Source organism: Orycteropus afer, unplaced genomic scaffold (genome assembly GCF_000298275.1).
Source record: "Orycteropus afer afer isolate SDZICR_OR568_19922 unplaced genomic scaffold, OryAfe1.0 scaffold00263, whole genome shotgun sequence".
Classification (NCBI taxonomy): Eukaryota; Metazoa; Chordata; class Mammalia; order Tubulidentata; family Orycteropodidae; genus Orycteropus; species Orycteropus afer.
This window is the reverse complement of record NW_006921850.1, coordinates 4,310,657-4,324,558: the sequence shown is the minus strand read 5'-3', so window position 1 is coordinate 4,324,558 and position 13,902 is coordinate 4,310,657. Positions and strand designations below refer to the sequence as shown.

Below are 13,902 nucleotides of genomic sequence, written 5' to 3'. Positions count from 1 at the left end.
GCTCCAAAGGGCCTGGCCCTCTACTGCCAACAATAAGATGTGTTTTTTATAAGAACCTTGGTTAGCGTATATCTGATTTGCTGCAACCTCTATGAGACAAGCCCTTCTTGATGATGTGGAGAAAAATTACATAACTGAACCTGCAAAAGATTTCCTAAAATCATTTTCTAGCATGAATGTGGACTTGGATTTGCAGCTATATACCTGCTGTTAGCACCATAGTTTAGCATGAATTGAGGTAAAGATACACTCTCAGAGAGCTTTGGGTACATTTACAGTAGCAATCTAGTTACGGTGTCAACAGTAGTATTCTTTCTGATCATTTCAGTAAGCTGGCTGACGCACCATTCGTTCCCAAGTATAAAATGTAGTGTCACTAAAGCTGTCTTTGTAAAAGGTCAGACGCATACTTCCTTATAACTTGGGAAATGCAAGTGGAGTAATGACCCACAGTGAGTCGTTACCACCAGATATACATACTGAGCTTTATTCTTTTGTGCTGCTCCTAATTCTGGTTAAAGATATCTACCAGAACTACAGAATATACTCTGGAAGTCTCAAACAGAACAGACCTAAGAATCTGATTTTAGAAACTTGGGCATAAACCAATTATAAAGCAATGTATAGAAGCTTTTAACAAGGGAAATAATAAAGCAAAACAAAACTCTCACTTTTGACATTCAAACAGTATCATTACTAGGTTGAAGAAGTCAAAAGATCTTATAAAATACAGTGAGCCATTATCACAAGGCCAGCTTATCAAATGGCGTTGCCCAGAAATTCCACTTTTCAGGGCATGGTCAAGTTTTCTGTAGGCACTGCCCAGTCAGTAGCCAGCTCTGACATTTAAACTAGATCAGTCTATTTGTCACTTACTTATTACATATTCCATTTATAAATAGGCAAGTTGCTTCCCAACTCCCTTCCCCAACTATTTTAATGTGTATACTAAACATGTCTTAAACTTATTTATATAGCGGAATGGAGAGGGAAAGACCCTAAAATTTGGTTAAGAATTTGAAGGGGTACAATATATTTCAGCATATTCAAATGGAGTTTAGTTAAAGAGACAACTAGATAATATGAGGCAGTTCTCTTATTAGTTCCTAGAAGCAGAAAAGGTGAAATAATAACATGTAAAACAAAGGACTTCATGAAAACTTTTCCATTTTTTCCCCCTGCATTTAACATCACTTTACATATATGAGAGATATGAAACCTTAAATATACTTAACTTCTGGGGGCATAACAAAACTAATTTTCAAAGGAGACTAATTACTATTATTTGTCAAAGAAAATATAACCTTAGGGCTTGAAAGACATTGAAATTCAGTCAGTCTTGAGTTAGAGCTGGTCTTGGGGCTCATGTAGCAGTTTATCACTCAATTCAGCCAAGATTCTTCAAAATGCTCATCCCTCAGATTCTTAGGATTCAGAAGAAAACAAGAGTAACATTCCCCTGCAGCCCATGAAAACATTATAGGGAAATAGTTTAGTATTTAAAACCTAAATACTCAGCTGAATACTGCAGGCCATTCTTCAGAAAACAAGTAAACAATCTTTCTTCTTTTATAAATCTGCTGGTGCTAATTGCACCTAATTGGTAATATATAGAGAGGCATAGCTTCGCTATATGTGCAAGAATGCAAACTAACATATAAGATCTTGCAGTTCCCTGTCAGTCAGTTCATTAACTTCCATGATCTTCTCCAAGTGTTCCATATATCGGCCATGGTCCTGCAGGAAGTGAGGGACCCTCATGTTTTCAGTAACTGCCAATCCTTTTAAGCGATCCACATCTTCATAAGAAACCTAAAAAAAGGAAGATGGGTTAATTTTAAAACTTAACTACAAGATACATGATGAAGAGGAATCTCTTCCATGGATCGTAAATCAAACTTTAAACATAAATTGTCGTTATTGTTATGTGCCGTCGAGTCAGACCCGACTCATAGCGACCCCTGCTTGGGTTTCCAAGGCAGTATCACTACAGAAGTAGATTGCCCCATCTTCCTTCCGAGGAGTGGCTGGTGGGTTTGAACCACCAGCCTTCTAGTTAGCAGTCAAATGCCTGCCAAATTAATATCTGCAAAATAACAAAAATCAGTTGTTTACTTTTCTTTACTATGCTGAATAAGAATGTATTTAGTTGCCCCTTCATACCATGACCTTACAGCAAAGGACTCAAAGTCAATATCTGATTTAACACTCTATTTTGGACCTACTCTCCCTAAAAATTATACAACTAAATTTAATATATATGTAAGTGCAAGAGAGGAGCTCTGGTAGCTTAGTGCCTAAGGCACTTGACTGCTAACCAGAGGGCTGGCGGTTCAAACCCACCAGCCACTCTTCGGAAGGAAGATGGGGCGATCTACTTCCATAGTGATACTGCCTCAGAAACCCAAGGAGGGGTTGCTATGAGTCGGCCCGACTCGATGGCACATAACAACAACAAGTGCAAGAGAGAGAATCTAACCTAAACAAATCTCCAGACTAATTCTAAATAAAAGCAATATCCAGCTAGGCAATAAATACTATTTATCAAGTCAGGAATCAGCACAATTATATATTAGATTCCTGTTGCTATTTCATACGGGAAATACAATTATTTGTGTTGAATTTTGCTTTTATTTTCAATTTTTGTAAATTTCTTTCACTCTCTTATATAAGAAGCCAATCTTTCACAGGTATTTATTTTAGGTTTAGGGTAGACCTTTTTAAGTTCTATAAATTTATCTTTGCATGTTTAAATTCTAAAATATGTTGTTTAAACACTTGTCACCTTCTAATTAATATTCTTTCTGGTAAACAAAGGCTTTAAGAACATAAATCATTTTTGCATTTTATCTGTATTTTATGAATAAAATACGTGAATAAATATATGCTGTTGTTAGCTGCTGTTCTTGTTACCTATTCTCTGACAAATGGGATGGCCTTAACAAACAGGAGTTTATTCTTAAAATTTGGAAGCTTTAAGTCCAAGTTCAAAGTGCCAAGCTCTAGGGGCCGGGTGAAAGCCCCTCAGCCTTGGGTTTCCGCTCTGCCTCTTACTCCCGGCTCACTGAAGCTAGAGGCTTTTCTTCACTCAGACAGCTGCTAGCTGCTGAGGCTGCCAAGCCCAAGGTCGGCAAATAAAATGGCACACTCCTGATGTTACCAAACCACATGGCAGGCCATTAACTCAAGTCCATTGTAAGTCCCAAGGTCGGCAGAGTATGGCAGGCTGCTGAACGACAACACGGTTACATGCAGGGTCCAAGCATGCCATAAGCTAAAGACCATTCCCCAAGGCTTCTGCTTATATACAGAAAGCAGACCATATTCCCTAAGGCAGCTACTCAGCTGCTCACAGTAGATTCCACCATGGAGTTGATTATCAGTCTCATCATGGGGAATACCACATCCAGCTGCCCAGGCACTCAACCAGGCCCAGCCAAGTTGACACACACACTGAACTACCACAGTTGCCATAGAATCAGCTCTGACTCATGGTGACCTTATATATAATAGAACAAAACACTGCCTGGTTCTGTATCATCTTCATGATCATTGGCATGTTTGAGTCAATCCATGTCAATGAGAGCATTTGACCCTCTATCTTAACCCAACATTTGATGTTGATACTGGTATAATTCAGTAACTCTTAAACCATTCTGAGTTTATTATAGGAGAAAAATGAGTTAATACATTCGTATTATTAGGAAGTAATGTTCTCATTTGAGGAAAAGGGAGATACAAATATGGAATGGGAGGAGAAGTGTGAAAGAACCCTCTGGTGCTAAATTTCAATTGAATGTATGATTTAAAATAAATACAGGTATCACCTGTTTGCAAAAGTTTACTTTTTAACACTTCATTTTTGCAAAGACCTACATTACTACCTGCTTTCACTAACTTAAAGAAATACAAAGAGGATTTTCACTTTTACAAAAAAGGTGAAAAGCAAAACTAACATTCAGCATTTGTTTTACAGTGAGGCATTAAAGAGGCAACACACACCTCGAGCAGCAACAATGGTGTTGCCAAGCTTCCTCTCTGGAAATTATACTCAGCATCTCAGCAACTAGCTGCCACAGCTTTGAACTGTATCTGTGAACAGTGTATGTTTGTGTTATTTTAGGTTTCATGTGTTATTTGGTATGATTTTATAGGTTATTTTTTGGGTCTGGGAATGCTCAAAGATTTTTTTCCATTTAAATGAATGGTAATTGCTTCTTCACTTTACACCATTTCAGCTTATGAAAGGTTTCATAGGAACACTCATTTTCGGATAGTGGGGGAAACCCGTATATATGATTTGCTCTTTGAAAAGGTCTAGAAGCAATGGCAGTAAAGTAGCAATAAGCATTCCTAGTGCTCAGATCTTGTTTTTCAAATACCATTTCCCACTAAAATGAATCAAAGCTACCTTAGAGAATGATTTATCTCAGATTTGTGTAGGAAAAGTATGAGCTCCACACATTACTGTACCAGAAAACAGAGAAGTGTTTTTTTTTTAAAAAAAGAGTACCCTTGAAGAAAAAAATAATAGAATTAGAAAATCTCTGTTTTGGTACCACTAGTGTAATATACCTGATACAGGCTAAGATCATGAATGCATGTTAAAACCATTTCTTAATTGGTTGTTTGGGAACAGTGCATTCATAGGTATTACCCCACAGATTATTCAATAATGTGATGAGGAAAAGGTACCTTTACAATGGAGAGATCTGGCAATTACTAACTTAACCATGTGTTCAAACAAAGCATCACCAATAATGGGACAAAAAGTGTGTGCTTTCTAATGTGATGCAACAAGAAATATACAGCATCTAATAATCTAACCATTCAGATTATAGGAATTCTTGAGAAAACTGTCCTGGACTATTAAAAATGTCATGAAAAACAAAAATTATTAGAGCAGACTAAAAGAGATTTAAAAAGACACACTTAATGCAATCATTAGTCTAGTCTAACACAGGGAGCTCTGGCAGCATAGTGCCTAAGGCACTTGACTGCTAACCAGAAGGCTGGTGGTTCAAACCCACCAGCCACTTCTCAGAAGGAAGATGGGACAATATACTTCCGTAGTGATACTGCCTCGGAAACCCAAGGAGTGGTCACTATGAGTTGGGGCCAACTCGACGGCACATAACAACAACAACAACAACAACAACAAGTCTAACGCATCTAGACTAGATCTCGGGTCACAAAAAATAGCTATAAAGGACATTTTGGGTAAATTTGTAATGGACTGTATCTTAGATATTATTAAGTCAGTGATAAATTTCTTAAATAAGAAAATGGTGTTATGGCCGTGTGAGAAAATGTCCTTGTTCTTAGTAAATACATGCTGAAGTATTTAGGGATAAAATTTTATCTCTGCTGCATACTTTAAAACACTTTTGAAAAAGATGTGTATTAAAATAAAAACATGTATGTCCAAATAACCTTTTTTCTTCACCTTTTATTGACCACAGAGAAATTCTGCAACCATCTTTCTTCCTTCCTGTTAGCACACAAAGGACATGTACTTCAACCATGAAGTCAAACTGGAGGAAATGCTGACCTGGCATGTTTGGGGACTGTGTGGTGTTGGTTTCACTCACCTTTCCCAGGGCAGTCAGTAGATGAAAGTCAATAGTCTCTCTGTATCGCAGGATTTGAAGGATTCCATCTAAGTACACCTGGTCTTTGCTGAAACACCCTGCAGGAACCAGAATAGTGTTTTACTTTCTGACTTTTAAACAAAATCCTGATTAGGCTCTAATCCATTCCCTTTACTGTAGGAACCAATCTCGTATAAAAATTCAAATTTGCCACATTTTTATTTAATTATCTTCATAACAAAATATGTGAGGTCTTGGGAGAAGCCATGATAATATGCAAAGTAGTAGTTTCTCTACCCCTAGCCTCCCTCCACCCCAGTAAACTCAAATAACATTTTTTTCCCTAATTATAAACAATGAGTAGTAATTTTAAATATATGATTTTTATAAATGATTATCCCAAGCACCACCCCCAAATCTCAGCCATCAAATCGTAATAATAATGCCCATCCTACAATGAAGGCAAATGTTTGGCAGGGGATGATTAGGCGTGAGCAGAGTTTTAGAGCAATAGGTCTAAAAGGGGGCAGTGTGGAGACATTCAACTTACATCAGAAACTCCTAGGGAGTGTTTTCACATTATACGCCTCCACCCATTAAAAAAATGACTATGGTTTGAAACCACTCTTTAGGTGATTTTAATACTATTGCTCACTATAAAAACAATCGTAACTAGATTTTAAAGCACTTGATTTAAAGAATGTATAGATTTAAAACTACCACTTATCTGTCAGTTTGTTGTACTATGGTGGCTTGCGTGTTGCTGTGAGGCTGGAGGCTATGCCACTGGTATTTCAAATACCAGTACAGTCACCCATGGTGGACAGGTTTCAGTGAAGCATCCAGATTAAGATGGACTCAGAAGAAGGAAGGGGTCATCCACTTCTCAAAGAATTAGCCAGTGAAAACCTTATAAAAGCAGTGAAACACTGTCTGATATATTACTGGAAAACTTGCTGAATAGCCCTGAAACACTGTCTGATACAATGCTGAAAGATGAGCCCCTCAGGCCAGAAGGCACTCAAAATATGACTGGGGAAGAGCTGCCTCCTCAGAGTACGGGTGACCTTAATGATGTGGATGGAGTAACACTTTCAGGACCTCCATTTGCTGATGTCGCACGACTCAAAATGAGAAGAAACAGTTGCAAACATCCATTAAAAATCAGAACAGGGAATGTACGAAGTATGAACCTAAGAAAATTAGAAGCTGTCAAAAATGAAATAGAATGCATAAAGATCAATATCCTAGGCATTAGGGAGTTGGACTGGTTTAGCCATTTTGAATCAGACAACCATATGATCTACTACATCAGGAATGACAAATTAAAGAGGAATGGAGTGGCATTCATTGTTCCAATGAGTATTTCAGGATCCTGAAGTACAATGCTATCAGTGATAGGATAATATCCATATGCCTAAAAGGAAGACCAGTTAATACTACTATTAATCAAATTTACACACCAGCCACCAAAGCCAAAGACGAGGAAATTGAAGATTTTTACCAACTTCTGCAGTCTGCATTTAATCAAACATGCAACCAAGATGTGTTGATTATCACTAGTGATTGGAATGCAAAAGTTAGAAACAAAGAAGAATCACTGGCAGTTGGAAAATATGGCCTTGGTAATAGAAATAATGCTGGAGATCACATGATAGATTTGCAAGACCAACCACTTACTCATTGCAAATACCTTTTTTCAACAACATAAACAGCAGCTATGCACATGGACTTGGCCAGATGGAGTACACAGGAATAAGATCAATTACATCTGTGGAAAGAGATGGTGGAGAGGCTCAATATCTTCAGCCAAAACAAGGCCAGGAGCTGATTGTGGAAAAGACCATTAACTGCTCATAGGCAAGTTCAAGTTGAAACTGAAGACAATTAAAACAAGTCCATGAGAGCCAAAATATGACATTGATAATATCCCTTCTGAATTTAGAGACCATCTAAAGAATGGATTTGATGCACGGAACACCAATGACCGAAAACCAGAAGAATTGTGGGATGACATCAAGAACATCATCCATGAAGAAAGCGAAAAGTTATTAAAAAGACAGGAAAGGAAGAGAAGACCAAAATGGATGTCAGAAGAGACTCTGAAACTTGTCCTTGAATGGAGAGCAGCTAAAGCAAATAGCAGAAATGATAAAAGAGCTGAAAAGATTTCAAAGAGCAATTTGAGAAGACAAAGTCAATTATTATAATGAAATGTGCAAAGACCTGGAGTTAAAAACCAAGTAATAACATGATCAGCATTTCTCAAGCTGAAAGAATTGAAGAAAAAATTCAAGCCTCAAGTTGCAATACTGAAAGACTCTATGGGCAAAATACTGAATGATGCAGGAAACATTAAAAGAAGAGTGAAGAAATACACACTGTACCAAAAAGAACTGGTCGATGTTCATCCATTTCAGGAGGTAGTATATGAGCAAGAACCAATGGTATTGAAGGAATTGGGGAAGAACAAAGCTCCAGGAATTGACAGAATACTCACTGAGATGTTCAACAAATGGATGCTGTGCTGGAAGCACTCACTTGTCTATGCCCAGAAATTTGGAAGACAGCTACCTGGCCAACTGACTGGAAGAAATCCCTATCTGTACTCATTCCAAAAAGAGGTGATCCCACAAAATGTGGAAATTATCAAACAGTATCATTAATATCACATGCAAGTAAAATCTTGCTGAAAATAATTCAAAAATGATTGCAGCAGTATACTGACAGAGAACTTCCAGAAATGCAAGCTGGATTCAGAAGAGAATGTGGAATGAGGGATGTCATTGGTGATGTCAGCTAGATCTTGGCTGAAGGCAAATACCAGAAAGAAACTTACTTGTGTTTTATTGACTATGTAAAAGCATTCGATTTTACATCAGGAATTCCAGAACACTCACTTATGCTCATGAGGAACCTGTACATAGACCAGGAGGCTGTTGTTCAAACAGAACAAGAGGATACTGCATGGTTTAAAATCAGGAAGTGAGTGCATCAGGGCTGTATCCTTTCACCATACTTACTCAATCTGTATGTTGAGCAAATAATTTGAGAAGCTGGACTATATGCAGAACAACACAGCATCAAGATTGGAAGAAGACTCATTAACAACCTCTGATATGCAGATGACACAACTTTGCTTGTTGGAAGTGAGGATGAGTTGAAGGACTTACTGATGAAGATTAAAGACTACAATCTGCAGTATGGATTACATCTCAACATAAAATGAAAATCCTCACAACTGGACAAATAAGCAGCATCACAATAAATGGAGAAATGGAGAAAAGATTGAAGATGTCAGGGATTTCATATTATTTGATTCCACAGTCAACCCAATGGAAGCAGCAGTCAAGACATCAGATGATGTATTGCACTGGGAAAATCTGCTGCAGAAGACCTCTTTCAAGTGCTAAGGAGCAAAGATGTCTCCTTGAAGACTAAGGTGAGCCTAATCCAAACAATGGTATTTTCAATCACCTCATATGCATGTGAGAGCTGGACAATGAATAAGGAGGACTGAAGAAGAGTTGATGTTTTTGAGTTGTAGTGTTGGTGAAGAATACTGAAAGTACCATGGACTGCCAAAAGAACACAGAGATCTGTCCTGGAAGAAGTGCATCCAGATGTTCCTTGGAAGTGAGAACGGCCAGACTTTGTCTCACCTACTTTGGTCATGTTGTCAGAAGGGACCATTCCCTGGAGAAGGCTGTCATGCTTGGTAAAGTGGAGGGTCAACAAAAGAGGGGAAGGCCCTCAAGAACTGACACTAGCTGCAATGATGGGCTTAGGTATAGCAGGGATTGTGAGGCTGGTGCAGGACTGGGCAGTGTTTTGTTCTGTTTTACACAGGGTTGCTGTGAGTCAGAGCCGACTTGACGGCACCTAACAACAATAGGTTTTAAAATATGAAAACTGTGGATGCTGAAGACAGGGAAAGTAGGAACAGCTTGTAATATCTAAGCCTACTTAGAAAAGAATGTTTTGCTTAAAAAGAAAATCTTTCTCCCATCCTGGCATAGCTTGAATTTTTAAAAATTTTGCTCTATTAAATGCACTAATATTGTACCCATACAGAGATTAATATATTAAGGAATTTTTACTAACTTTGTTAGAATTGACAACAGCATGGGGATTATGCAAAAAAAGAAAAAAGTCCTTATCAGAGATGTACATTTAAGTATGGGATGGTGAAAGGACTTGACAACTTGACATCTGGACTTCATTCTGAAATACTATAGGAAAACAGGAACTTAGAGAGAATAAATGAGTCACAATTACAAAATGCTAATAACAGTTGAGATTAGGTAGTATATTAATGAGGGCTCAGCATATTAATTGTTCTGTTAGGTATGTTTGAAAAGTTGTTTTTTTTTTTTAAGCATATGAAAGGGAAAAAAAAAAAAGCCTAGTCTTAAAAAAAGGAGCTCTGGTAGCATAGTGCCTAAGGCATTTGACTGCTAACCAGTTGGTGGTTCAAACCCACCAGCTGCTCCACGGCAGGAAGATGGGGCAATGTACTTGCATAAAGATTTACCACCTCAAAAACCCAAAGGGGGTCGCTATGAGTCAGAATTGACTCAATGGTAGTGAGTTTGCGTTTTGATTTGGAGTCAAAAAAATATAAAGTGCTTCCCCCAGGGAGTGTCAAGGACAATACAAAAGCTCTCTGCAGCTGGATACAGAGTCCCAAAATATAGGAGAAGTGTTCTAAAAAAGAGATAGAAAATGGCAGACATACTCTGTTCTGAAAACTTAGCCTGGAGGTGGCTTTGCACACATGAAAGGCAGTGGACAACCATCCTTCTGTTTCTTGCTTCCTGTCTTATTTAGTCCTGGCTCTCAGGCACCACCACATTTCAGTACAGTACATCACAATTTATCATTGTTAGTTGCCACTGAGTGGTTTCTTAACTCATAGTGACCCTATGTATGAAGAGCAGAACTGCTCCACAGTGTTTTCAAGGCTGTGACATTTCAGAAGCAGATTGACAGGCCTCTTGGTGGGTTCAAATCATCAAATCTTTTGGACAGTGGTCGAGAATCATATTAGTTCAATACATCAATACATTTTCCTCTAAAAGTATTTTTAAACTATTTATTTGGAACTTGGAAATCCTTAAGGCAGTGATGGTTAACACTTACTACACCACAGGCAAAAAATGTTAATGTAGGTGGGGCTGGTAACACAAGCATCACAGAATTGAGTAAGGATTTCCAAGTTCCAAATACTTTTAGAAGAAAACACGTAGACATAATGAACTAATCTGAAAGTCAAAATAATGATCCAATTCTTACCCTTTTTCCAAAGGCATTTCTGTATTGCTTTACAATCTGATCCTTATATTGGAAAAAATTAAAAAAAATAAAATGGAAATCAGTTTCTGGACAATCTGAAGTCTTAAAACAATTTTAAACTTTCTATGAGAGCAGCACACTTACTTAGAACCAGAACTGCTTCTGAAGATCAACATGCCTTCTGATTATACCCCTTGCCTCTATTTTCTTTAGACAAATAATAATAATAGCTAGGAGTCCCCAGCGAAATAACAGATTTAGGCAAGGAGCGTGCATGGATCCTAAAAACATTACAAAAACTCTGTTAGAAAACAGAAATATTCAGAGTCTCTATCACCTCACAATGGAGCTCTGGTGGTGCAGTGCTTAAGGGATTTGAGTGCTAACCAGAAGATTGGCAGTTTAAACCTACCAGTTGCTCCACAGAAGGAAGCTGAGACGATCTACTTTTGTGAAGATTTACTGCCTTAGAAACCCAAAGGGGGTCACTATGAGTAAGAACTGACTCAATGGCGGTGGGTTGGGTTTGTTTTTTTATCACCTCACAGAGCACTTATTAGTTACAAAGGGGAAGATGTACCTTTACAAAGGAAAGAGCTTATAGTCACCACTTTAAAAAAGGATCAAACTTAGCATCTCCAATGGTGGGACAAATTGTGGTAGTTCAGGTTACATGTCAACTTGGCTGGGCCTGGTTGAGTGGCTGGGCAGCTGGTGGTAGTAGTCACATGATGAAACTGGCAATCAACTCCATGGTGGAACCTGCCATGAGCAGCTGAGTAGCTGCTTTAGGGATGTAGGCTTCTCCCAGTATATAAGAAGCAACTTTAAGGAGGGTCTCTAGCTTTTTGGCACACTTGGACCCTACATGTAGCCGAGTCTTCACTAGCAGCCTGCCATTCTCTGCCAATCTTGGGACTTTTAATGGCCTGCCATGTGGTTTGGTAATATCGGGACTGTGCCTTTTTACTTGTCAACCTTGGGCTTGTCAGCCTCGGAAGCCAGCAGCTGCCTGAGAAAAGAAAAGCCTCCAGCTTCAGTGGGCCGGGAGCCAGAGGTAAAGCCGAAACCCAAGGCTGGGGAGCTTTCACCCAGCCCCTACAGCCTGGTACTTTGAACTTGGACGTCTAGCCTCCAAAAATGTAAGAGAATGAACTGTTTGTTAAAGCCATCCCATTTGTGGTATCTTCTGTTAAGGCAGCACTAGGTAACCAAAACAACCTGTCATCATGTGGGCCATGATGTGATCCAACATTACTTACATAGTATTCTTGCCCAAATGTTTGCTTGAATCTAAATTGCAAGCAATCAAACACATTCAGATTATGATTCTACATGAACACTAGCCTGGACTTCAAATAAAAGGTCAGTATCATGAAGAAAAAATAAAAGTGAGGAAGATTGCTCCATATTGAAAGAGGCTAAAGAGAAATAATCACCAAATGTAATTTATGAACCATACTGGATCTAGATTTTTTTATTTTTTATCAAACAGCTATGAAGAACATTTTTAGAACAGTTGGGAAACTTAAAATATGGTCTGTATATTCATTGATATTAATGAATTTTTCATTTTCTTAAGTGTGATAATGACATTATGCTTAAGTATGTAGGGATGAAATGATGTTTACAATTTACTTTTTAAAAGTCCATTAGAACATTAAAAAAGAAGAAAGACCTCAAATCAACAGCCTAACTTTACAACTTGAGAAACTAAAAAAAGAAAAGCCAACCAAGCCTAATGCTACCAGAATGAAAGAAATAACAAAAATCAGAGCAAAATAAATGAAATAGGGAACACAAAACAATACAGCGTCAATGAAACCAGAAGCTGGTTCTTTGGAAAAATTAATAAATCAACAAAACTTTACCTAGACTACTAACAGAGAAAAAAGAGAGAAGTTTAAATAATTAAAATTGGAAATGAAAGTGGGGACATTACTACCAATCCTTCAGAAATAACAAGAATCATAATAGAATATTATGAAAAACTGTACCTCAACAAATTAAATAAATGAAATAGACAAATTCCTAGAAACACATACTACCTAAATTGACTCAAGAAAAAACAGAAAATCTAAACAGACTCATAAATGAAGAGACTGAATCAGTAATCAAAAACCTCCCAACAACAACAAAAAAGTCCTGGACCAGATGGCTTCACTGGGAAATTCTACCAATTATTTAAAGAATTGATACTGATCCTTTTTTAAACTCTTCCAAAAAATGTAAGAGGAGGGAACAGTTCTCTAACTAATTCTATAAGGCAGAATTACCATTATACCAAAGTCAAATAAAGACACCATGAGAAAACTACAGACCAATATCCCTTATTAATATATATGCAACATTATTCTACAAAATACTAGCAAACTGAATCCAATATTAAAAAGAATATACACCATGACCAACGGGGATTTATCCCAGGAATACAAGAGTTATGCAACATTAGAAAATCAATCAATGTAATTACAGTGCAATTACTTGAGAGGGCCCTTTTATCCATGGTCTTTGTGACTCTCACCAGATGACTGCGTGGAACTATACAAACGTGTTTGTGGTCCACCAATGGGATTAGACAGCTTCTTAATGATGTAAATAAGGTACATGGCATTCTTGTGGGGGTGGTACCATGCAAATAAGGTTATGGAACCATAACATGGGAACTGGTCAGTTTTGCCATCTGCTAGGCTTAAAATGCCACCCAGAGGTCGAAAGGGGGAATCTCACTGCCATCAAGAAAGAAGAGCAAGGAGTGGAGCATGTTTGGACCCAATATCCATGCACTGAACCTCCTTGATCCAGAAGACAGAGAACTGTGACACCAGAGATAGCAAGAAGCAGCAGCTGAGTTTTGGTAAGATGGTGGACTAGGCAGAAAGACTGCACAGACCGTCTTTAACAAAGAAAAGGAAACTCAATTAACACAGACACAGAAGATAATCCTGGACCCCTGATCCTTGAAGGGAAAGATATAGAAGTGGACTAAACCCCAACTAGCAGAAGAATTTGCATG

The 13,902-nt window shown here is 38.0% G+C and overlaps 1 protein-coding gene across 1 annotated transcript in view; it reads right to left on the bottom strand.

Moving 5' to 3' along the window:
• Positions 1-1,650: 1,650 nt before the first annotated feature.
• The window catches only part of KIAA0895 (KIAA0895 ortholog), a 105,510-nt gene continuing 93,258 nt past the window's right edge, over positions 1,651-13,902 (bottom strand). The window contains exons 5-6 of the mRNA XM_007950100.2: positions 5,592-5,689; positions 1,651-1,812 (exon numbers count right to left, since the gene is read on the bottom strand). Of these exons, the coding sequence (XP_007948291.1) occupies positions 1,651-1,812; positions 5,592-5,689 (260 nt within the window). The remainder of the gene's footprint in view (positions 1,813-5,591; positions 5,690-13,902) is intronic.